The sequence below is a fragment of the Schistocerca nitens genome, chromosome 2 (genome assembly GCF_023898315.1).
Source record: "Schistocerca nitens isolate TAMUIC-IGC-003100 chromosome 2, iqSchNite1.1, whole genome shotgun sequence".
Taxonomy (NCBI): Eukaryota; Metazoa; Arthropoda; class Insecta; order Orthoptera; family Acrididae; genus Schistocerca; species Schistocerca nitens.
Window position 1 is genome coordinate 1,035,324,188 of NC_064615.1, and position 27,263 is coordinate 1,035,351,450.

The 27,263-nt window shown below is 42.3% G+C and overlaps 1 protein-coding gene across 1 annotated transcript; it reads left to right on the forward strand.

Annotated features, from left to right (window-relative positions):
• The first annotated feature begins 25,772 nt into the window (after positions 1 to 25,772).
• On the forward strand, positions 25,773 to 26,429 carry LOC126235518 (cuticle protein 79-like). The gene has a single exon (XM_049944235.1). The coding sequence runs from the start codon at positions 25,773 to 25,775 to the stop codon at positions 26,427 to 26,429; it is 657 nt and encodes a 218-aa protein (XP_049800192.1).
• Positions 26,430 to 27,263: the final 834 nt, after the last annotated feature.

Below are 27,263 nucleotides of genomic sequence, written 5' to 3' on the forward strand. Positions count from 1 at the left end.
TATGTTTCTTTCATTAAATACACATTTTTAAAGTTGTGGTATTCTTTTTGAATCACCCCGTATTTTAACAACGCGTTTCAAGAGACAATGCTCCCATCATCAGGTTGTAAAATCTATGTCATGAAATTAAACGGACTAAAAAGACAAAATACCATGACAAATAGTTGGAAAGTCCATAGAATAAAACAGAACTAAAAGTATATTGGACTGTGGGTCCTCGTCTTACATTGAAGTTGTTGACACCAGTCGATGGCCGTCCCATAGCTACCAAATATGCTGTCGCACTGTGCCGGCTCGGTAGCTGTTGTGGACTGACGTGCCTAGGTGTTGTGGCTTGGTTACAGCAGTGTGCATGACAGTAATGCTATGCTATTGGGCGCCTGATTTCCTTATTGCATTGGTCTGCTATTGTTAGCCTCTCGCCACTCCGTCAGTGATATGCTACAAGTTTAAAGTCGCATACCTATCCTAAAATAATTCTAAAAACCCGCTAAAAAATCTCATTTCTTTAAAACTGTCAGTGTTACAATGGTTTGAGGAGCATTATAGTGAACTCACGTTGACGTCTCGGCGACCAAATTCACCGGATGTAAAGCATATGGAATCCGTTAGGATTGCTATCGGGTGCCATCACCGCGTATTTTTTCACTGATTTTACCCAGATACAAACTTTTCAAGATCGTCTTCGAAAGACAGACATAAATATGAGGCTGAACAATTAGCACAGTGCTATAGCCAAATAAATATTCTGACATCAAATGGTTCAAATGGCTCTGAGCACTATGGGACTTAACTGCTGAGGTCATCAGTCCCCTAGAACTGAGAACTACTTAAACCTAACTAACCTAAGGACATCACACACATCCATGCCCGAAGCAGGATTCGAACCTGCGACCGTAGCGGTCGCGCGGTTCCAGACTGTAGCGCCTAGAACCGCTCGGCCAATTCTGACATCTCTTTACACAAATAGCACAGTGCTATATTTAAACAAATACACTAATATCATACGTTGAACAATGAACACAGCATGATATTTTAACAAATACACAAATATCTCAATTTAAACGAATAGCACAGTGCAATAAATCATATGCTGTCTACGTTATACCCGCATTATTGGTGTCTGATGTCACTATAACGCTGCCCCTAGTAGCCCCTAGTAGAATTGTAAGTAACGTCGAAAACCCGAAGTACGTACACAGGCACGACATCGTTAAATTTATACTCTAAACAAGAACCACCAAAAATAAAAATGTGATGTCACAGTATGTGAAAACAATGAATTCGCTATAAGAATGCACACACCACATTAGTAAATAATGGTGGGAAATAGTAGTATATACCTCCACAACACATCGCTATGCGTACGCTGTAAACAATTTCCCCACAACTGATACTGAATCTATGAAGAAACGCACAATATTTTAAAAACAGAAAAAACCTGTGCATATATTCCTCACCATGCTCACTCGCGGTTTTCCAGATCGCTAGCTGAGGGCTGTCACCACCTTCTGCCCACAATAGTATCTCCAGCCACAAAGTAGGTGGCAGGCCGCAACAAGCATCTCGCACATGCTACCAACGGTCACAGAATTCAATGTACTGATTATGTTATTGGAGACACATACTGACAGGGAGAGAAGAGAGAGACAGTCACCCATGGTCAACGTACCTCAGCTCACAGAAGACAACGCACCTTGAATTCCAGGAGCACACATATGCATTTACTTATGAAACACACGACGGTGGCATCTGTGGACAATGATAAAACACACGAACGTTACCTATACATACGCGAAGCAGGGCCCAGAGGAGAATACAGCCAGTCTTGAAGAAAAATACAATTTCTTTTGTTGCATCTATCTTTAATACCTGAGACTATTACTTGCAAACGTAAGCATTGTCCACAGCCCCTGGTGGGCCCATTTGCACCGACCGACCACCGTGTCATCCTTCGCCAATAGCGTCATTGGATGCGGTATGGAGTGGTGTGGCGTCAGCACACCGCTCTTGCGGCCTTTATTAGCTGTTGTGACGTGTAGTCTCTGCTACTCGGTCACGTAGTTTCTCAGCATCATGAGACTGAGTGCTCCCGGTCGATTTTTCCCAACAAGGAAAAATTCCTGGCAGCACTGCGGATGAAGACCGGGTTCTCCGCATGACAGTCAGCTCCACTAACCACTCAGCTATGGGGGCAGACAATAGTGCCAGTAATGACTTGAACTTAACAACAACCTAGATGTACTGCTATTATCACCAAAGTATCCTGTACGGCAACAAGCTTTTCTAAGTCAACTGTACTTAAAAAACAGCTCGCATTCGCCAAGGCAGGTGGAAAACCGCCTTAAAAACCATCCACAAACCGGCCGGCACCCCGGACCTCGACACTAATTCGCCGGGCGGATTCGTGTCTGGGATTGGCACGCCTTCCCGCCCAGAAAGCAGTGCGTTAGACTGCACGGCTAACCGCGCCGGCTTCCTTATGTAACTTATTTCTGTCTCGTATTTCCCACACTCTTGGAGTGGATGGCCTGTATTGAAACTCTTTACAGACACTTATCGGTGAATTTGAAGATGATTCTTATCTGGGAGGCGCAAGAAAACCTGATGCACACGCATACAAGTTGAAGCCGCGGGGTGGGGCTCACCGATTCGGCTCAAATTGTGTGAACAGAAGCAGGCAGATGCCTCTTTAAATTTAATAGAATATCTCACCTAAGTAGGCCGGAACGCTCTCAAAGATTTTCGAATAGAGTGTAACAGATTTTTCAGTACTTTCTTTTAAAGGGCCAAAGCGCAACAGTTCCGCACACGCTGCTACCGTTATTTTATTTCTTCGTAATGTCATTGCTCATTGTTGTAATGCCCTGGTCGTCATTGTTCACAACACCCTCGTGTGTCGTGAAAGCTTCCCATTTTTCGGAATTGATGAATGTAGTTTTGTCATTTGTAGTGCCACGTTGTATTATTTCTTTCCTCCAAATCTGAAGGCTTTTTTCCGAGATTGGGAACTTCCACTTTGGATGAGCATCAGCAAGATCGACGCCTTTCGTCTTATCATCCAAGGACACCAAAGTGCGAGAGAAATTTTCATTAGGAAGATAAGCACTGTCGTTCACGTCTGTACTTGAAGAAGGAACCCATCACAAATAAAAAAAGGCTGCGTATAACGAAAGTGTGGTTGAGCAAAGAGAGAGAGAGAGAGAGAGAGACAGAGAGAGAGAGAGAGAGACAGAAAGAGAATGACAAAATCCGCATACTTATTCACAATGATTTTGTTCATCAGGTTCGATATGCTGTATAGTATAATATCTTCATCATTTATTATGAACTAATCATTCATAATTTCAGTAACCTCCTCTACAGCTGCTTGACACATACCTATTACTAATTGACCCACAGACCAGAGGAACTTTTGAAAACAATACCTTTTTCTTTCTGAATTGCCCCGGTAGCTGAGTGGTCAGCGTGACAGACTGTCAATCCTAAGGGCCCGGGTTCGATTCTCGGCTGGGTCGGAAATTTTCTCCGCTCAGGGACTGGGTGTTGTGTTGTCCAAATCATCATCATTTCATCCCCATCGACACGCAGGTCGCCGAAGAGGCATCAAATCGAAAGACCTGCACCAGGCGAACGGTCTACCCGATGGGAGGCCCTAGCCACACGACATTTCCATTTCTTTCTAAATTGAAAATATGTAATAAAAAGCAATAGTGAATTTTTTTTCTTAAATCTTTATCAACAACTATTGTTTTTATGTTGTCACCAATCACTTCACAGCTATAAATATCTTGTTTGGTTTCCACTTTCCAATAAAATAAGAAGTTTTCACTGAAAATAATCATAGATGCGTGAGGAGACGCTCTTCATAACAGTAGAGACCATCACAAAATGTAAGAAAAGAAATATGGTAGGGACCGACTTAAGAGATTTGAAACAGCTGCCAGAGTCATGTGCTCTGAAAGCACGAAAGAGAACAAAGGAAAAAACAGAGTGGGGATATGACTACAACAGAACGTTACTACTGAAGAACAGTTTAAATCACAAACCGTCAGAAATGTATCATTTAAAACCATTCTTGTTTACATGTATTATTTAATCAAGTTTAAGTAATCGTAACTAAATTGAATGTAATATTTTTAGATATATAAATTTAACTGTTTAAGTAAATTTAAATGTTATATTTTACTCCTTTTTGTTGCTCAAAAATACCTCTACCCTATTCCGAAATCTCTTTTCTCTTTTCCAGCGGCTTACTCAAACGAAATATTCTAGGAACCTGAAAGGGGCTTCTGCCCACTTCTACTCACATAGTATGAGCCAAAACGGCGAGCCTCGTCCCCCCCCCCCCCCCCGCCCCTCCCCTTGTAAGTTCACATCTCCAATTACGTGGCCTTATTTACCAATTATTTTGAATGAGCTTACTTTCTCATAATGTCTCGTAACCTTTTGCATTTCTGCGCCACCAGATAAATTAATTTGCAACCAAACACTCCAACGGTACTCTAGAGTGACTGCTTTTTCTTTCGAAATGCATCTACAAAATTAGTGTAATATTACAAAGGAGTCTGACATATGGATGAAAGCAGCACCTAGCAAACAATCGATCGCCTAATGTCATTTTATTAGTAGTTTCAGTTAGATTTATTAACCGAATTTTCAAAAAACGAGCGAGCATTATAGAGATGCTTCATAACCTCGGATAGAAATCCCTGGAGGGAAGATGAGCTTCTTTTCACGAAATACTATTGAAAGTATTTACAGAAACGCCATTTGTAGCTGACAGCAGAGCGATTCTACGGCCACCAATGAACATTTTGGGTACGTATCGCAAAGACAAGAGAAATTAGGGCTTTCACAGTGCTTTTGGACAGCCGATTTTTCCCTCGCTGTATTCATGAGTGGAGCAGAAAAGGAAACATCTCGTAGTGGTTCAAGGTATCCTCGGCTGTGCTTCATACGACTTTTTGAGTCTATTGTCCTTAAAAAGCATTTTTGAATTTTGTATCTGAATACAGAATTTGGATGAATGTTATACCAATTTAATAAGGTCCAGGATTAAAAAACTATATGTTCCCCCAGCTCAAATACAGGCATTATGTATATAATACATATACTGTTTTTAATATCACCTCCTAGTTTATAGGTACGCAATAAAAAGGATAGCTGATAACTTTTTCTTGCTCTCCATTGTCTGCGAGAGTAGAGGTACTTCTACATAAGTCAAATTTCAGATGTCGTTATTACCACTCCAGTAGACAAACTGCAGATCTGAATCCCTAATAGGAAATGAAAGCATGTTAGATATGAAGTGTCGGCAGAAGTGCCAACACCGTGTTGTTTGAGGAAGCCGAAATGCTCGCTATAAGCTCACGCAGGATGGCGTGAGGTCTGAAACAGGATACTTAATGAATGCTATAAAGAAAAGTACGTAGCTGCTGGAATACTTAACTTTAATCCACAATTGGTGAACATTGGTCTTGTTACTGTACATGCTTCATTAGATACATAGCAAAGGATAAATGGCACCTTGCTAGGTCGTAGCAATTGACTAAGCTGAAGGCTATGCTAACTATCGTCTCGGCTAATGAGAGCGTAATTCTCAGTGAACCTTTCCTAGCAACGTCGGCTGTACAACTGGGGCGAGTGCTAGTAAGTCTCTCGAGACTTGCCGTGTGGTGGCGCTCGGTCTGCGATCACTGACAGTGGCGACACGCGGGTCCGACATGTACTAATGGACAGCGGCCGATTTAAAGCTACCACCTAGCAAGTGTGGTGTCTGGCGGTGACACCACAAGATACACATTGTTTTCTTGATGCACTGTCCGTCACAATACAGAATTTAGATACATGCTGCCTTACTTTAACAAGATCCTGGACTGAAAGAAGTATGTTTCCCCAACATTAACACGGCGCCTATGTAGAATATCTATGTCGTCTGTGTTGGAGTCTACACTAGGGGTGTCAGCGCGCGCCCTTTTCAGTGGTGTATCCTACAAGTTAGGTTATGAGCAACTCTCAGACCCCTATTTTTAGCAGACTAAGGCCATGCTGGATCCCGTCAAGCAAATGTTCCATTGCAGAACTACATTTTATTGCCGCGTGTACACCCACTCCTGATTTTGTAACTAATTCCACTTACAATAGCCTGTACTCGACTAGTGCAATGGAAACTGATTCGTAAAATACTTTTCAACCAAGAGTTAGTCTACATTATGGGTGTCAGACCCTTTTCTTACTAGAATTTGCTGTGTAGTGCTACTTACTACAGGTAACAAAATGTTCCATAAAAACTACATCATATACAACCCATCCTGATTTCGAAATGCAATTTGCTTACAATAAATACCGAGCAGAGCATCAGATCATTGGAACTGGGAGCATAACAGATTTTCACATAGTTTACAGGCAAACAATTAAAACTGTTGGCAGAATGAGCATGGTTTACATCTCCTTGTTTAGAAGGTGCACTTCTACATTAACAAACTTTTGTGTGTTCTTATTACTGCAGAATGACAGTAGTGCTATATATATATATATATATATATATATATATATATATATATATATATATATATATATATGTTTTGTGTTTTGCACTCACAAGCAGCTAGTCCTCAGCCAGTTTCGTTTTGTAGCAACAGTGTATTTGTTAAACATTAAAACCATAGGATGCTACCAGGCACTCGCTGACTGTTCGGACATATAACATTATTATTTTCAGCCATAGTGGCTATGTTTGTGAACCGTGGCTGTGTGGGATAATTATTTATATATAGTTTCTGCTACCAGTCACTTTTTTATTTTATGTTTAATCTAACATAATACAACGCGTTTCGAACGTGTTCTGTTCATCTTCAGGCGTTTAAACATACATACATAAAGAGAAATGTTACTTAAAGTTAAACAGTCTTAAACTAGATTAATCTAGAACTCTTTGTCCATTGTTTGTTACTGTAGCGGCTGGTGTGGTACTTTGGGGAGGGGGGAGGAGGGGGCAGTGTATGGCTAGAAATTGAAATCAGTGATGTCTTCTGCTGGTTTTCTTCCATGTGGTTGACTCTGTATGATATCAGAGCCTGTATAACATGCAGATAGATTTGCATCACTTGTGTGTTACGAAAATAGTGTGAAAGGCTTTTATGACAGTTGATCACTTACAATTTCACCATCTTGCTGCTTCACTTGCATCACTGGTGTAATGGCGGAGCTGTTGATTGACATTACACTATTATACATTGTATTTTGTCACTGATTGTCAACGTAATTCACTGCACAAATTTATTCGACGTTATGCACACAGCACAAGATTGCGGACTGTAGCATGTGAGTCTGTATCGATTATCGAGGTTTTGTATCGATATTCTTGGTACTGACAGATCTGTAGTCTATTATTTACATTGAAATATATTGAATCTCTTGGGTTAGGACTGGCTTAAGATATTTGAAGAATTTTGAGTTTTTGAATTCGGTTATTTCATTAAGAAAACTCTCTCCATGCTTTGTATTATGTATGAAAATTTCCATTTCTTCAATAAGATCCATTCTTTTACTTTTTGATGTTTTTTGTTAAATTTCGAGGTTGTCTTCGGTTTTCAGAGAGTGGCCTGTGTCTTTAATGTGAGTTGCTACTGCTGATTTATTACATTTATCAAGCCTGTAGCAGTCTAAACGTTCTTTGAATCGGGTTCTGAAATTTCTGCCTCTTTGGCAGATATAATATTTATTACATTGGCTGCAGGTAATTTTGTAAATTCCAGATGCATCAAGCCTTGCATCTGGTGGTTTTATATTGTGAATAGCCCACAAACTCAGAGCACAACCAAAAGTTCATAAACCCGACTCACCTATCTGGCCTATTGTGAACTCAATTAATAGCCCAGCCTACAAATTAATGAGAGAACTAAATGACATACTTGTAGAGAAATACACATTTGAAAAATCAAATTCGATAAACATAAACTATGAACTTATTAACAGTTTGAAAGAAATGTCAGTACCACCTCAAGCCAAGCTTCTCTCCCTAAGCCCGCATCTCGTGGTCGTGCGGTAGCATTCTCGCTTCCCACGCCCGGGTTCCCGGATTCGATTCCCGGCGGGGTCAGGGATTTCCTCTGCCTCGTGATGGCTGGGTGTTGTGTGATGTCCTTAGGTTAATTAGGTTTAAGTAGTTCTAAGTTCTAGGGGACTGATGACCATAGATGTTAAGTCCCATAGTGCTCAGAGCCATTTGAACCATTTTTCTCTCCCTATGTACCGAGCGAGGTGGCGCAGTGGTTAGACACTGGACTCGCATTCGGGAGGACGACGGTTCAATCCCGCGTCCGGCCATCCAGATTTAGGTTTTCCGTGATTTCCCTAAATCACTCCAGGTAAATGCCGGGATGGTTCCTCTGAAAGGGCACGGCCGACTTCCTTCCCCATCCTTCCCTAATCCGATGAGACCGATGACCACGCTGTCTGGTCTCCTTCCCCAAAACCAACCAATCTTCCTATGTGTTCACATGTTGAGTGCAGTGGGCACGGAACCATCGGGATTCAATGGAAACCTTTCGGCTCTTTGGATGAATCACATTTTCGATACACTAAGTCGATCGTCGTTCCCCCAAATGCCGTCATCGAGGTGTACGGCGGCTCGAAAGGTGCAGCATGCTTCCAGACACAGGCTGTTGGGAGCAGTATTATGATATGGGAGACATTTTCATGCACTTGCATGGTGCATTTGTAGTTATCGAAGACACGCTGACAGCTGCGAATCACCTGCGTGCCTTCATTCTTGACGTTTTCCCCCACAACGATATCATGTTTCAGCAGTACAATTGTCCGTGTCTCAGAGCCAGAACCATGCTATCAGGGTTTGAGGAGCATTATAGTCAACTAACGTTGAAGTCTCGGCGACCAAATTCACCTATGTAAAGCCTATGGACCGATATGGGTCGCTATCGGGAGCCATCAGCGCGTACACAAATCAGCGGTCTGTTGTTTATGCGAAATACGTGAGCTTTTAGTAGATATTGAAACTTCTTTGTTTTTGTCTACTGAAATAACTGAGTGGGTGAAACTTCTCAGTTTGTACTGAAACTGCTGAATGCAACTGAACCTACTGTCTCGTTACTTATTTTTATCATTACAACACTAACCTACAGAATTTTCCCTGACAAGGACGACTCAGACTTAGCCATTTCATTTATTACCCACAACATACACGAGCAACGCAGTCTGACTGCTCTAAAATGACAACCTGACTTCAAATAATTAACACAAAAGAATGGCTCTAAATTGGAAGAAATCCTAAGAATAATCCATTCTTTTTCTTAAGTCACTTACCTCACAGAAAATCTTCATAACACGAACTACAGCAATTACAGCAAGCAGCAACTATAGCCAGCTAAATAAAAAAATTCTAACTACTATAATCTCTAACTACTAGTAGGCATGTGGTTAGCAAAAGAAAGATTTTGTTGAAGGGCAAACAATGTATTTAGTAGATTTTACCTTAATTATGTGACATCCAGTTCTGAAAATTATACGAGGGTTGGAACTTAAATAGTGGCAACTATTTATTCACAACCGATAGAAAAGAGATACATGTTTGCGCCTGTTACTGTCCTTCAAATTAGTCACCAGCGTTGTGCAGAACCCGTTGCCAGCGATGTGGAAGGCGTAGCATACCGTTAGCAGAGCCTGTTATGTTGATGGTGCGAATGGAGCGGTCTAAAGTTATGGTGATTCTCGTGTATGACTGTGATGGTGTTATCCTAACGCATTATTGTCCACCATGCAGACCGTCAGTGCACAGTATTACTGTTCGGTTTTGGAGCATTACCTGCGACCAGCTTTGCGCAACCCACTCATCATTTTGCACGACAATGCTCGGGCGCATACAGCGCAAGCTGTGGCAACTCTGTTCGGTCGAGGGGACTGGGAAGCACTGTACCATCCACCATACTCCCCGGACTTAAGTCCTTGTGACATTGAATTGATTCCGAAGATGAAGGAACGACTTCGTTGCATTCGCTTCTGAACTGCTCCAGAGATTCGACAGGTAGTAGACCGCTACATTCCACACCATCAACAGAACATGCTCAGCTAACGGTATACTACGCCTTCCACATCGCTGGCGACGGGTTCTACACAACGCTGGTGACTACTTTGAAGGGCAGTAACGGTGTAAACATGTAACTCTTTCGTATCGGTTGTGAATAAATAGTTTCCACTATGTATGTTCCAACCCTTAGATAGTCGTCAGTAATGCCACTCCCCGAACATTATCAAATACATCAATCATCATTTTACGAGGTGCAATCAAGTTCTAAGGCCTCCGAATTTTTTTCTAATTAACTACTCACCCGAAATCGATGAAACTGGCGTTACTTCTCGACGTAATCGCCCTGTAGACGTACACATTTTGCACAACGCTGACGCCATGATTCCATGGCAGCGGCGAAGGCTTCTTTAGGAATCTGTTTTGACCACTGGAAAATCGCTGAGCCAATAGCAGCATGGCTGGTGAATGTGCGGCCACGGAGAGTGTCTTTCATTGTTGGAAAAAGCCACAAGTCACTAGGAGCCAGGTCAGGTGAGTAGGGAGCATGAGGAATCACTTCAAAGTTCTTATCACGAAGAAACTGTTGCGTAACGTTAGCTCGATGTGCGGGTGCGTTGTCTTGGTGAAACAGCACACACGCAGCCCTTCCCAGACGTTTTTGTTGCAGTGCAGGAAGGAATTTGTTCTTCAAAACATTTTCGTAGGATGCACCTGTTACCGTAGTGCCCTTTGGAACGCAATGAGTAAGGATTACGCCCTCGCTGTCCCAGAACGTGGACACCATCATTTTTTCAGCACTGGCGGTTACCCGAAATTTTTTTGGTGGTGGTGAATCTGTGTGCTTCCATTGAGCTGACTGGCGCTTTGTTTTTGGATTGAAAAATGGCATCCACGTCTCATCCATTGTCACAACCGACGAAAAGAAAGTCCCATTCATGCTGTCGTTGCGCGTCAACACTGCTTGGCAACATGCCACACGGGCAGCCATGTGGTCGTCCGTCAGCATTCGTGGCTCCCACCTGGATGACACTTTTCGCATTTTCAGGTCGTCATGCAGGGTGTGTGCACAGAACCCACAGAAATGCCAACTCTGGAGGCGATTTGTTCAACAGTCATTCGGCGATCCCCCAAAACAATTCTCTCCACTTTCTCGATCATGTCGTCAGACCGGCTTGTGCAAGCCCGAGGTTGTTTCGGTTTGTTGTCACACGATGTTCTGCCTTCATTAAACTGTCGCACCCACGAACGCACTTTCGACACATCCATAACTCCATCACCACATGTCTCCTTCAACTGTCGATGAATTTCAATTGGTTTCACACCACGCAAATTCAGAAAACGAATGATTGCACGCTGTTCAAGTAAGGGAAACGTCGCCATTTCAAGTATTTAAAACAGTTCTCATTCTCGCCGCTGGCGGTAAAATTCCATCTGCCGTACGGTGCTGCCATCTCTGGAACGTATTGACAATGAATGCGGCCTCATTTTAAAACAATGCGCATGTTTCTATCTCTTTCCAGTCCGGAGAAAAAAAATCAGAGGCCTTAGAACTTGAATGCACCTCGTATAATGCATGTCCTACCAACACTTACTCTCCATGACGGACACACTTCCAAGCCGTCCACTTGCTAACTGCAAACTGCTAACTGCTAACTGCAAGTCCGTCTAACCACAGAGTCTCTTACAGAGAGCGCTGTCAGTGATATTAATACAGTATATAGCGCTGCCAACATACAAACATATGATCAGGCTACTTACGACAGCTAATGACACACACCTCCACAAACCTACCAAACAATTGTCAGACCCCTGATACTGAGAATCAGTGATGCATCTCGTTGCAAAGACGGACAAACAAGGTATTAAGCAGACGGGCATAATGTTTTGGCTCATCAGTGTATGTCTTTTACTATACGATTAGTCTTTGAGTATGACAGTACTGATAAAACATTTATTTAGAAAACCAACATACCATCGCACTTATCTTGTAGTGCACAAAATCTGCAGCATGCTGCGCCATAAACTTGCTCTCCGTCAGTTATCGAGAGCTGCTTCGGACGACGCGCCTGTAGTACTAGTAATGAACGTAACCCTAGATAGATCGCTTTCAAATATCGCCAACTTTCTTATATTAATTTCAGTTTCCTCCCCTATACAGGGTAGTCAGAAACAGTCTGAAAAGCATGTAAGGGCGTTTCAGGGTAGGTTTTTGCTGAGAAATAAATGTTGAGAAAAAAATTCGATAGGTAGCGCCGTTTCCGAGTTAGTAAGCAGTGAAGTTAGGTAATCAGACTATTGTGTGCGCAGTTTCAAGCGGTCCGCCGGATGCAATTAGAGTCAATTGTTCTCATAACGTAGATGATAGCCCACCAGATTACTCAGTCTTCTGCTCGGGTTCGATCCTTACAACTGTCCAGTTTTCAATTTTTGTATCGCTGTGTTGTTCGGTTTTAGGAAACCAAACGAACAACACGTTTGGCAATGCCGTCCCTCGTGGGCCGCTTGAATGTGCGCGCGCAACGACCTGATGGACTAGCTTCAATGCAAATTAACTCCGAAATGGAGCAACATATCGAATTTCTTTCCCAACAATTATTTCTCAGCTCAAACGATTCTACAACGCCCTTATAAGCTTTTAAGAGTGGTCTAGCGGTTCTAGGCGCTCAGTCCGGAACCGCGCGACTGCTACGGTCGCAGGTTCGAATCCTGCCTCGGGCATGGAAGTGTGTGCTGTCCTTAGGTTAGTTAGGTTTAAGTAGTTCTAAGTTCTAGGCGACTGATGACCACAGATGTTAGGTCCCATAGTGCTCAGAGCCATTTGAACCATCTGAATTTGAATACTATGGAAAATACGGCTGATGGGCGAATAACGAAATTTGATGCTGATAACATCCTTGTAATTTTTTTCCGACCCACCGGTGGAAAGACAAAACGCAGCCATAAGGGCTATAAAGACGTGTACAAGCCACAGCTCAGCTGGTAAGGTCCTAGATTTTAAAATTAAATATAAGTTTCCTCCATTACAAAACCAGAACTGGCAGTAACAGATCCAAATTAAAAGATTAAAAAACAGCCGACCAGTTGCAAAGGATAAAGTAATCTTTACCTAGGTTTCAATAGATATAAATCTATCTTCTTCAGAAGACGGCAGTATTACATTAACATGGAGTGAAGTATCCTAGTCGTTTTTGCAAACATTTACATAACTCAGTTAATCCAAATAAAACATAGCCCTGAGAACAGGGTTTGTCAGACATATAAAATTAAGAACATAGTAGTTGTAGAGCGCATGGGCGACTTTATTTTATATGTCTGACAAACCCTGTTCTCAGGGCTATGTTTTATTTGGATTAACTGAGTTATGTAAATGTTTGCAAAAACGACTAGGATACTTCACTCCATGTTAATGTAATACTGCCGTCTTCTGAAGAAGATAGATTTATATCTATTGAAACCTAGGTAAAGATTACTTTATCCTTTGCAACTGGTCGGCTGTTTTTTAATCTTTTGACGTGGAACCGTTGCTGTAGCGCAGCTATGTTTAAAATACTGAGATCCAAATTAATTAACAGAAAAAGGGCTACCATTCCCCTAACTAGTTCGGTTACAGTGAACTCACACAATCTGTCTTTAAGTCATCTCCACAGACATATTAGCAACTAAAACTCTTTTGCAGCGTTTGCCTAGTTTTAAGTCACTTACCGATTTCACTGTATGCATGTTAGCTTACATGACAATTCAGACTTGATGTTCACAGAATATAAGTTGGTGTTTTGGATATTCTACATAGTTTACACTACATTAGAGGTACACATTTGCGGATTCTGAAGTCAGTTCCTCAGAGACACTAAAAGACGTGGTACACACAAATACAGCCCACAACATACAACATAGGTTAACAGCTGCTGCCAATAAATCGTCAGAACCATCCAGCAATGCTATCTATCCAAAAGTAAGTGAGTGACTGACGGCGTCCTATGGTTTTAATGTTTAATAATTAGCATAGTGCAACAAAAACGTTCTTGCTATAAGGCTTAACTGCCCAAGGATTAGCTCCTTTCATGCATAAAACACATACGTAGCACTACCGTCATTCTGCTTAACAAGAACACGCGGAAGTTGGCAGATATAGAAGTACACCTTCCACGTCATCAGGATCGCAAAAAAATATAAACTATGCTCTTTCCATGTATATTCTGGTTATCTGCCTATAAACAATGTGAAAAAGTGTTATACAGTTGTCCGCTGGAGTAGGGCTATTCTTCATAAGTATACTGTATTTCAGAATCAGGAGGATGTGAGTATGCTGCAAAAGACTGTAGTTTTAATGGAGCATTTTGTTAATGGCGGTAGACTGTACCACCCAGCAAAGTTTAATAAAAAGGGGCCTGACAGACGTATCTCAAACTATCTCTTCGTGGCAAACTGTGTTACCCATCCGATTCCACGGCTCTGCTTTCCGGTTCCATGGCTCTGCTGGAGTAATGACTATTCTTCATAAGCAAATTGAATTTCAAAGTCAGACTGCAGTTTTTGAATAGAACAGTTCTTAATCATGAGATGTAGCACTAAACAGCAAAACAATCAAACACAAAAATTGCACCTTGAACTCAGTGTTAGCTTGTTTGTTGTTAAAGTGAAAAACCACGCTGTAGTCATTACAACAGAGGGTCGACAAATAAATGGTACATTATACTGGAAACTAAGTTGTGACATGCTCAATAATAGAACAGGGGTACTTAGAGTTCGGTGCTCATTACCAGTCGTGGGTCATCCGGTAACATGTCCCTCACGATGTGGTTGAATCGTGGGGAAATCTCGTGAAACTTGGTATCCAGAACATAAATAAAAAAGTGGCATTCAGGGCAATATGTGGTGGGAGGAGCAATATCGAATATTACTATCTTCGAACGCGGGAACAGCAAACGATACAACCGAGAATTGTCAGATGCAGGAACTATGAACACCTACTAGATGAGAAGAGCAGCATCCAACACCTTACAAGAGAACAAAAAAAAATGTAAATAGAGATTTGCACGTAATTTCCTGTCTGCAGACGGGTACAAATATGTTAGCTGGGTGGGGATCAAAGAACATTTCTATGGGCTCTATGGCACAAAGCCATCTGATGATACATGATTTTACGTATGTGTATCAGTCGAAAGTACTACTACTTTATCAGAACCAGTATCCGAAGAAGAATTAGGAGACATAATAATAAATCATGCCAAAAAAATGGCTCTGAGCACTATGGGACTTAACATCTATGGTCATCAGTCCCCTAGAACTTAGAACTACTTAAACCTAACTAACCTAAGGACAGCACACAAAACCCAGCCATCACGAGGCAGAGAAAATCCCTCACCCCGCCGGGAATGGAACCCGGGAACCCGGGCGTGGGAAGCTACCGCACGACCACGAGATGCGGGCAAATCATGCCAAATCACAGGAGTCCCACAACTGAAGGTACCCCCTACGAATTTTATAAAACTTTCAGACCGGTCATCAGGAAAGATTTCATGGAGTTGGTGAGGGAGAAACAATACTGCGGCACTTATACTCCGAAAAAGGACCCGGAGTAATCATACTCGATTCCCCAAGAAAAACAAACCACAATGGATAACAGGTTTCATACCGACAACGTTGTTATGTGCAGACTCGTGAGTCACATTTCCTGTCATAGTGACAAAATTTAAACTGACCTCTGAAGACTCTCTCAGGCCATAAGAAATGTATAGCATGCCCACCAAAAGCATCATAGGCGAAATTGTTCATTAAGAGACACTGCATTCTCATGCCAGTATGACAAAAACATTTGCGCTACTGAACATCGATTTAGAGAAAGCAGTCGGGTAGGCTAGCCATCAGTACCTAAGGAATGTGTTGCTCGAATTCCGCGTAATAACCTATGTCACATTTACAAACCTACATTTACATCTGCATAGCTACACTACAAGCAAGAGAACGGTGCGTGGCGGAGGGCAGTCATTTTCTTTCCTGTTCCACTCGTAAATAGAGCGAAGGGAAAGCGATTGTCAACATGCCCCTGGATGTCCCCTTATTTCTTGTATCTGATCTTTGGGGTTCTTACGCGCAATGTATGTTGGCGGCAGCAGAATAGTTCGCCAGTCAGCTTCAAATGCCGGTTCTCTAAATATTCTCAATAGAGTTTCTCGAGGAGAACGTCGCCCTCCCTCCAGGGATTCCCATTTGAGTTCCTAAAGCATCTTCCTCACATTTAAGTGTTGCTCGAACCTACCGGTAACAAATCTAGCAGCGCGCCTTCAGTTGCTTCAAAAATGGTTCAAATGGCTCTTAGCACTATGGGACTCAACATCTTAGGTCATAAGTCCCCTAGAACTTAGAACTACTTAAACCTAACTAACCTAAGGACATCACACACACCCATGCCCGAGGCAGGATTCGAACCTGCGACCGTAGCAGTCCCGCGGTCCCGGACTGCAGCGCCAGAACCGCTAGACCACCGCGGCCGGCCTCAGTTGCTTCAATTTCTTCCTTCAATCTGACCTGGCACGGATCCCAAACACTCGAACAGTACTCAAGAATAGATTGTACCAGCGTCCTATGTGCTATCTCCTTTACAGGTGAACCGCTCTTTCCTAGAATTCTGACAATAAACCGAGGTCGACCATTCGCATTCCTCACAAGATTGTTCCATCCTCATATCGGTTTGGAATGGTACGCCCAGATACACTACTGGCCATTAAAATTGCTACACCAAGAAGAAAAGCGGATGATAAATGGGTATTCATTGAACAAATATATTATTTTCACGCAATTTGGGTGCATAGATCCTGAGAAATCAGTACCCAGAACAACCACCTCTGGCCGTAATAAAGGCCTTGATACGCCTGCTCATTGAGTCAAACCGAGCTTGGGTGGCGTGTACAGGTACAGCTGCCCATGCAGCTTCAACACGATACCACAGTTCATCAAGAGTAGTGACTGGCGTATTGTGACGAGCCAGTTGCTCGACCACCATTGACCAGACGTTTTCAATTGGTGAGAGATCTGGAGAATGTGCTGGCCAGGGCAGCAGTCGAACATTTTCCGTATCCAGAAAGGCCCTTACAGGACCTGCAACATGGGGTTGCGCATTATCTTGCTGAAATGTAGCGTTTCGCAGGGATCGAATGAAGGGTAGAGCCACGGGTCGTAACACATCTGAAACGTAACGTCCACTGTTCAAAGTGCCGTCACGTGTAATCAGTGGCACCCCGTACCATGATGCCGAGCGATGACGAATACACACTTCCAATGTGCGTTCACCCTGATGTCGCTAAACACGGATGCGACTATCATGATGCTGTAAACAGAACCTGGATTCATCCGAAAAAATGACGTTTTGCCTTTCGTGCACCCAGGTTCGTCGTTGAGTACACCATCACAGGCGCTTCTCTCTGTGATGCAGAGTCAAGGGCAACCGCAGCCATGGTCTCCGAGCTGATAGTCCATGCTACTGCAAACGTCGTCGAACTGTTCGTGCAGATTGTTGTTGTCTTGCAAACGTCCCCATCTGTTGACTTAGGGATCGAGACGTGGCTGCACGATCCGTTACAGCCATGAGGATAAGATGCCTGTCATATCGACTGCTAGTGATACGAGGCCGCTGGTATCCAGCACGGCGTTCCGTATTACCCTCCTTAAACCACTGATTTCATATTCTGCTAACAGTCATTGGATCTAGACCAACGCGAGCAGCAATGTCGCGATACCATAAACGGCAATCGCGATAGGCTACAATCCGACCTTTATCAAAGTCGGAAACGTGATCGTACGCATTTCTCCTCCTTACACAATGCATCACAACAACGTTTCACCAGGCAATGCCGGTCAACTGCTGTTTGTTTATGAGAAATCGGTTGGAAACTTTCCTCAAGATAGCACATTGTAGGTGTCGGCACTGGCCCCAACCTTGTGTGAATGGTCTGAAAAGCTAATCATTTGCATATCACAGCATCTTCTTCCTCTCGGTTAAATTTCGCGTCTGTAGCACGTCATCTTCGTGGTGTAGCAATTTTAATGGCAAATAGTGTATTTAAATGCCTTGACTGTGTCAAGCAGGACACTAGTAATACGGTATCCGAACATTACTCGTTCGATCTTCCTACATCCGCATTAGCTTATAATTTTGCACATTTACGGCTAGCTGATATTCATCAAACAAACTGGAAATTTTGTATAAGTCGTCTTGTATCCTCCTACAGTCACTCAACATCGACACCTCACCGCACACCAGTGTAGCATGAGCAAAAAACAGCAGACTGCTGTCTACTCTGTCCGCCAAATCATTTATTTATATAAAAAACAGTGATCCTATCACTCTACTCTGGGGCACTCCTGACGATATCCTTATCTCTTGTGAACACTCGCCGTCGAGGACAACATAACGGGTTCTGTTATTTAAGAAGTGTTCGAGCGACTTACGTATCTGTAAACTTATTCCATATGCTCGTACCTTCGTAAACAGTCTGCAATGGAGCACCGTGTTAAGTGCTTCCCGGAAATCTAGAAATATGGAATCTGCCTGTTGCCCTTCATCTGTAGTTCGCATATATTATGTGTGGAAAAGACAAGGTGAGTTTCGCACGAGCGATGCTTTCTAAAACCATGCTGACTCGTGGACATAAGCTTCTCAGTCTCAAGAAAATTTATTATATTCGAACTGAGAATATGTTCAAAGATTCTGCAGCAAACAGGCATATTGGTCTGTAATTCTGCTGTTCCTTCATTTATCATTTTTACGTACTGGAGGCACCTGCTCCTTCTTTCAGTCGCTTGGGATTTCGCACTGGGCGAGTGATTCACTATAAATGCAAGCTAAGTAAGGGGCCAATGCTGTAGAGTACTCTTTTTAACACCGAACTGGGTGATTAACTCCACCTTGCTTCATCCGGCACCTGGTAGTTTGTTTTCAAGATAGCAAAATTCTTTCACTTCGTCTACTTCATGGACCTCAATTTTTGGTGTTAAGTTTATTGATAATCCAATTTCTGCTACTCTTCCTGACTTCCGTGTTACTCCGGTCTACTCTCACTCCTCATAGCGTGTGCTCATAAATTGTTCATTCCATTCAACAGTCCGACAACACTTCCTCATACTGTTACGTGTGTGTGTACTGTACATGCATACATTGTTCACTACTGTGTCTTACACATTTTTGCAATAGTTTACTCCGCTTTTCGTCAGAATTTCTAACATTTTACACCATTGTACGTTGTTGGATACACACACTAATGATCTTGTGACAGTTTTGATGCCATGATAAATTCATTTATTCATCATTTTATGATTATTAAATGAACATAGCCCTTTGTGTGAAGCAAATTCGAAAGCATAACCTGTGCTGCATCACTGTGTTTAATTTTTATCATCCTGCTATGATGCTGCTTATAATTTGTTTTAATTGTATTCATTTCAATTTTCTGAATGTCCACATTTCCATGAATATTACTGAAACTCTTTTCTCACTCTGAATCCTACATAAACTGCATTGCTCGTATGCCATGTTTATAAAAGTTGTAAATCATTTGAAATCTGACTTTGATTACGATGTTAATTTTATTCTTCTATTGGTATAACTATGAGCTGAAACTGGTTGTTCCTCTGTGAAGAGACATTAATTTCTTCCGTAGCCTTCCATCTTAGGTAGAAATTCTGTTGTAAGTTTTCAATAAAATATTAAGTAATCATTCAACGAGTAACCTTCATCAAATATTACGTAAACTGACAGATAAAGATCAAATATACCTCTCTTCCTACCTTCTTATGTTTTCACTTCAGTGGAGGAAGATGGCGTGTATCTATATTTTCAGCCGTCAAAGAGAAACACGAAAATAATGGTTTGTAGCGGGCGTTGTATCAAACTGCACAATTAATTTGATTTCGCTGAAATTCGTTAAGACTAGTTAAATTAATTATGAGATGCTTCTGAAGTGTAAAAGATTGAAGAAATTATTTAATAATTAAATTTCACATAAACAAATGTAGGTACAGGAGCCTTGCAGAACAATAAAAATGAAAAAGGTATATATTATTATTATATATGACACGAATCCCCTTTAAAGTTTTATTCCCGAGTCCTTTCTCTATTTCGTGGTCCGAATTACTTTTACAAGATCTGCCCCGCAGTTAAATGCCTCTTGTGGGTCGTAGGATTGTAAATTATAAAATTTCAGGCAAACAGCAGCAGATCTATAGTTACTTAGCGCAAGAAGTCCTGAACCTTCTGCAGACCCCCTGTTCATCATTCTCTTACGTTTGTCGTCTAATAGGTGGATAAGAGACAGTATACGTGGTCTAAGGGAGCCGGCACGGTAGCTCAGCGTGTTCGGTCAGAGAGCCGCTTGGCCTCTGTAATAAAAAAACTGAGTGGAAGGAACAACCACCGAACTTGAACAGGATGTCTTGCGACGTCCGCAACGACCTAACACAACGATCAACAAGGAACAAAATGAAAAAAAAGAAAAAAAAAGAAAAAAAAGGGGTAGCGTCGTTGATTCATAATCAAAACGTCTTCGGTCCCGGGTTCGATCCCCACCGCTGCCTAAATTTTGATAAATAATCAGCATTGGCGGTCGAAGACTTCCGGCATAAGAGATCAGCCTCATTCCGCCAACGGCCTTGTCAAAGAGGGCGGAGGAGCGGATAGAGGTTCAGGGCACTCTCTTGTCCTAGGGGTGGGAAACTGCCCCTAAAGGCGGAAGAATCAGCAATGATCAACGACATGAGGATGCAGAAGGCAATGGAAACCACTGCATTAAAGACACGTAACGTGTATCCACAGGACATGTGGCCTGTATTTGAAGAAGTGTCATGATGATCTCTCCATCGGCAAAAGATTCCGGAATAGTCCCCCATTTGGATCTCTGGGAGGGGACTACCAAGGGGTAGGTTACCATGAGAAAAAGATTGAATAATCAACGAAAGGATAACGTTCTACGAGTCGGGGCGTGGAATGTCAGAAGCTTGAACATGGTAGTGAAACTAGAAAATCTGAAAAGGGAAATGCAAAGGCTCAATCTAGATATATTAGGGGCCAGTGAAGTGGAAGGAAGACAACGATTTCTGGTCAGATGAGTATCGGCTAATATCAACAGCAGCAGAAAATGGTATAACAGTTGTATGATTCGTTACGAATAGGAAGATAGGGTAGAGGTTCAGTGACTGGGTTGTTCTAATCAGAATCGACAGCAGACCCACACCGACAACGATAGTTCAGGTATACATGCCGACGTCGCAAGCTGAAGATGAACAGATAGAGAAAGTGTATGAGGATATTGAAAGGGTAATGCAGTATGTAAAGGGGGACGAAAATCTAATAGTCATGGGCGACTGGAATGCAGTTCTAGGGGAAGGAGTAGAAGAAAAGGTTACAGGAGAATATTGGCTTGGGACAAGGAATGAAAGAGGAGAAAGACTAATTGAGTTCTGTAACAAGTTTCAGCTAGTAATAGCGAATAACCTGTTCAAGAATCGCAAGAGGAGGAGGTGTACTTGGAAAAGGCCGGGAGATACGGGAAGATTTCGATTAGATTACATCATGGTCAGACAGAGATTCCGAAATCAGATACTGGATTGTAAGGCGTACCCAGGAGCAGATATAGACTCAGATCACAATATAGTAGTGATGAAGAGTAGGCTTAAGTCCAAGACATTAGTCCGGAAGAATCAATACGTAAAGAAGTGGGATACGGAAGTACTAAGGAATGACGAGATACGTTTGAAGTTTTCTAACGCTATAGATACAGCAATAAGGAATAACGCAGTAGGCAGTACAGTTGAAGAGGAATGGACATCTCTAAAAAGGACCATCACAGAAGTTGGGAAGGAAAACATAGGTACAAAAAAGGTAGCTGCGAAGAAACCATGGGTAACAGAAGAAATACTTCAGTTGATTGATAAAGTACAATCACCCACAATGCGACAATCTTCCAAAGAAGAAGGACCACTTGCCTTCACCCATAAGTGAATACTAGAATCAGAATTTATCTTGATACGTCTACGACAAGACAAAGACAAATTCCCGTGAGGTAAAAGGTAGGAACCCTAACTAACAATAATAATCTCGGAAACAGGAATAGTACGGTAGGCTAAGATTTCCCGAGTTTCAAAGGATTCCAAACCGGCTCTTCCCGCATTGTTGCAAGCAACGAAAGCTACAGTTACCCATCCGTTACCCAAACTGGAGGAAGAAGAAACTTTCATTAAGGAAAAATTTAACCTCGCACCACAAAATAAAGTAGGTCCATTAATAAGAACAAATTGAGTAGTTTTACCTACTCCTCTTGTTTCGTTCTTTTTACCCTTCGCAGAAGATGTCGAAGCACCAAGAGTGCCGTCCACATTGACAAGTGATTTGTAAACCAGCATTCGCCGGTGACGACGAAAACAACGTTTACAAATCACTTGTCAATGTGGACGGTACTCTTGGTGCTTCGACATCTTCTGCGAAGGGTAAAAAGAACGAAACAAGAGGAGTAGGTAAAACTACTCAATTTGTTCTTATTAATGGACCTACTTTATTTTGTGGTGCGAGGTTAAATTTTTCCTTAATGAAAGTTTCTTCTTCCTCCAGTTTGGGTAACGGATGGGTAACTGTAGCTTTCGTTGCTTGCAACAATGCAGGAAGAGCCGGTTTGGAATCCTTTGAAACTTGGGAAATCTTAGCCTACCGCACTATTCCTGTTTCCGAGATTATTATTGTTACTGAGAGTTCCTACCTTTTACCACACGGGAATTTGTCTTTGTCTTGTCGTAGACGTATCAAGATAAATTCTGATTCTAGTATTCACTTATGGGTGAAAGCAAGTGGTCCTTCTTCTTTGGAAGATTGTCGCATTGTGGGTGATTGTTGAGAACTGCTTCCAGGAAAATCAGGAATACAGAAATACAAGTCGCTGAGGAATGAAATAAATAGGAAGTGCAGGGAAGCTAAGACGAAATGGCTGCAGGAAAAATGTGAAGACATCGAAAAAGATATGACTGTCGGAAGGACAGACTCAGCATACATGAAAGTCAAAACAACCTTTGGTGACATTAAAAGCAACGGTGGTAACATTAAGAGTGCAACGGGAATTCCACTGTTAAATGCAGAGGAGAGAGCAGATAGGTGGAAAGAATACATTGAAAGCCTCTATGAGGGTGAAGATTTGTCTGATGTGATAGAAGAAGAAACAGGAGTCGATTTAGAAGAGATAGGGGATCCAGTATTATAATCGGAATTTAAAAGAGCTTTGGAGGACTTACGGTCAAACAAGGCAGAAGGGATAGATAACATTTCATCAGAATTTCTAAAATCATTGGGGGAAGTGGCAACAAAACGACTATTCACGTTGGTGTGTAGAATATATGAGTCTGGCGATATACCATCTGACTTTCGGAAAAGCATCATTCACACAATTCCGAAGACGGCAAGAGCTGACAAGTGTGAGAATTATCACACAATCAGCTTAACAGCTCATGCATCGAAGCTGCTTACAAGAATAATATACAGAAGAATGGAAAAGAAAAGTGAGAATGCGCTTTGTGACGATCAGTTTGGCTTTAGGAAAAGTAAAGGGACGAGAGAGGCAATTCTGACGTTACGGCTAATGATGGAAGCAAGGCTAAAGAAACATCAAGAGACTTTCATAGGATTTGTCGACCTGGAAAAAGCGTTCGACAGTATAAAATTGTGCAAGCTGTTCGAGATTCTGAAAAAAGTAGGGGTAAGCTATATAGAGAGAGACGGGTCATATACAATATGTACAACAACCAAGAGGGAATAATAAGAGTGGACGATCAAGAAAGAAGTGCTCGTAATAAGAAGGGTGTAAGACAAGGCTGTAGCCTTTCGCCCCTACTCTTCAATCTGTACATCGAGGAAGCAATGATGGAAATAAAAGAAAGGTTCAGGAGTGGAATTAAAATACAAGGTGAAAGGATATCAATGATACGATTCGCTGATGACATTGCTATCCTGAGTGAAAGTGAAGAAGAATTAAATGATCTGCTGAACGGAATGAACAGTCTAATGAGTACACAGTATGGTTTGAGAGTAAATCGAAGAAAGACGAAGGTAATGAGAAGTAGTAGAAATGAGAACAGCGAGAAAACGTCAGGATTGATGGTCACGAACTCAATGAAGTTGAGGAATTCTGCTATCTAGGCAGTAAAATAACCAATGACGGACGGAGCAAGGAGGACATCAAAATCAGACTCGCTATCGCAAAAAAGGCATTTCTGGCCAAGAGAAGCCTACTAATATCAAATACCGACCTTAATTTGAGGAAGAAATTTCTGAGGATGTACGTCTGGAGTACAGCATTGTATAGTAGTGAAACATGGACTGTGGGAAAACCGGAACAGAAGAGAATCGAAGCATTTGAGATGTGGTGCTATAGACGAATGTTGAATATTAGGTGGACTGATAAGGTAAGGAATGAGGAGGTTCTACGCAGAATCGGAGAGGAAAGGAATATATGGAAAACACTGATAAGGAGAAGGGACAGGATGATAGGACATCTTCTAAGACATGAGGGAATGACTTACATGGTACTAGAGGGAGCTGTAGAGGGTAAAAACTGTAGAGGAAGAAAGAGATTGGAATACGTCAAGCAAATAATTGAGGATGTAGGTTGCAAGTGCTACTATGAGATGTAGAGGTTAGCACAGGAAAGGAATTCGTGGCGGGAAGCATCAAGCCAGTCAGTAGACTGATGACCAAAAAAAAAAAAAAAAAAAAAAGGTGGACCAGTTCAACGAATCAGGGAGTATCACTAATAGTCATGTCTCATTACTATTTCCAAACAATCTGTAGTAAAATACAACACTAACGTTAACCATGTAGTTCTCCACTCGTCTGTTAACTACTTACTACGTTCCGTCACACTGCACAGCTCCTGTATCAGCGGAGGCGGTTACGCCGCTGTGCAGTTGCTGTGAAAGCGGGTGCCGTAACTGCGCCTTAGTGAATGTGGGGGAGCCGGATGTTGTCCTGCTAAAAGTATAAAAGCCTCAGCGGCCTGGCAACAGCATCAGTCATTGCTTGCTCTCAGCAGAACACACAAGCAGCAATGAGGATCCTGGTGAGTACCACAGTAAATACTTGCTGCAATGTACCACACTCTTTCAGGTCAACCGCAGATGGGAACGGATACCGAATGAACGGCTTGTGCGACCTGTAGTTCTCGAAAGAATTTTTTACATGTCGGAAGATTGTGAAACTAATCAAGTGTATATCCATCATGTTTAGCAACATTTTATTTCCAGTTAATCTTTCAAAAATGTCTATCATTATTCCTCCACATGGCGAACACATTTTTTGATATCTTAGTGTGGTTAGAAACAGTCTGCAGGGTAGGTTTGCTGAAAAATAATTGTTAAGAAGAAAATTCGATATGTGCTTGACAATTGATATGTTGTACAGCTCTATGGTCTGCATTGAAATACACATTTGCAGGGGACCATTCTATGTCTAATTTTCATAGTTTCGTGAAAATTTAACTGCATCCACTATAGCTCCTTGAGTAAAGTTGATTTTCTGGAACAGAAACAAATGCTGCACGCAAAACAGTTAACGGATAACAGGGAAAGTATTTTCTACAGATAAATGGGAACACTTCTCTAGTGTGTAAGCATACAACATAACAAATTTGTGTTCACAGCTCTGTTATCTATCATAGTATTTTCGCTACAAATGTGTGACTGTCAACAGGTGTGCATGTATCTGTGCGGTCTGGCCCTGTCCGTCCTAGCTGAGGAGGAGCAGCCGGTGAAAGAGAAGCGAGGACTCTCCGGTTCACTGGGTGGTTATGGTGGCGGCTACGGTCTGGGAGGTGGCTACAGTGGCGGCTACGGAGGCGGCTATGGTGGCGGCTATGGTGGCGGCTATGGAGGTGGTTACGGAGGTGGCTACGCTGGTGGACTCGGAAGCGGCCTTGCAGGCGGCATCGGGTCCGGCATTGGAGGGGGAGAACCACAGATCACTGTCAACAGAATACCTGTCCGGGTCCCAGTCCCTGTGGAGAGGATCGTTAGAGTGCCTGTGAAGGTCCCATTCACGGTAACTGTGGACCGGCCTGTCCCTGTGCAGGTGCCACAGCCGTACCCTGTCCCTGTAGACAACCCTGTGCCCGTCCCTGTCAAGGTCCCCACCCCAGTGTCCGTCCCAGTTCCTCAGCCCTACGTCGTTAAGCGTCCAGTGCCCTACGTCGTCAGCGCTGGCCACGGCGGTATCGGAGGAGGCCTCGGCGGCGGTCTCGGAGGAGGCCTCGGTGGAAAATTCGGCGGAGGCTACAGCGGCGGCTTTGCTGGAGGATATAGTGGAGCTGCCAGTGGCTTCGGAGGACTTGGGGGCTATGGAAAATACGGCCACTGAATTCTGGAGCCAAACCCAACAACTTGACCCATACATGCCACCAGTATCCATAGTAATGGAATGTAAAAACGGTTGAAAAAATAAATTTTTCTGAATAAAAACTTTTCACTTTTGCTTTATTATCCCACCACTGGAAGAGGATGCTTTGATATCCTCTCAGGAAAATGAAGGCAAGTAAGCTATGTAATCATTCTGTCTCATATTCACTTCTTCAGGCAACACCCATTTCATCTCTCTGTGTACGAAAATGTTTGTCATCAGATTAAATAATGTATTTTTAAGTTTTTTGTTGCAGAAAAGTGTACAAGTTTAGTTTAAATTTATGTGATGTAAATGACACCAAAGTCCACTCAAGAAAACTGAAATCCTTTCAAGACAATCTCATGTAACCTGAAAGGAAGACTTAAAGAAAAGCTCTGTGCTAATACATTTTCTTCATAACCTCTTCCTCTTTTTTCTATTTTATGTTTGTAATTTATCGCTTTACTTGCATTTGAAAAGTATATATACTTTATATCGCAGTGGATACTGCCTTATTACCTGCCATCCATGGTCGTTGTGTCAGCATTTAGCTTGGACATCACTGCCACTGACATCACAGCAACTAAGAACAAGCACCATGACATGCACATCCATTCCCATGTAAGTCTCCAAACTAATTATGACTACTGAGAGCTCACTACATACTAGCATAGCTAACTGGGCAGGCTATAGGTAGAAGTATTAAAAGTCAGTGTCAGACTATCTATAGTGCCTTACAACATGTATTCTGATCACTGAAGTCAATATCTGGTACTTTTTTAAGGATTAAATCATTTACGTTATAAGAATATG

Bases quoted from the DNA above. Each gene is read 5' to 3' on its own strand.
- LOC126235518 (XM_049944235.1), top strand. From the start codon at position 25,773: ATGTATCTGTGCGGTCTGGCCCTGTCCGTCCTAGCTGAGGAGGAGCAG.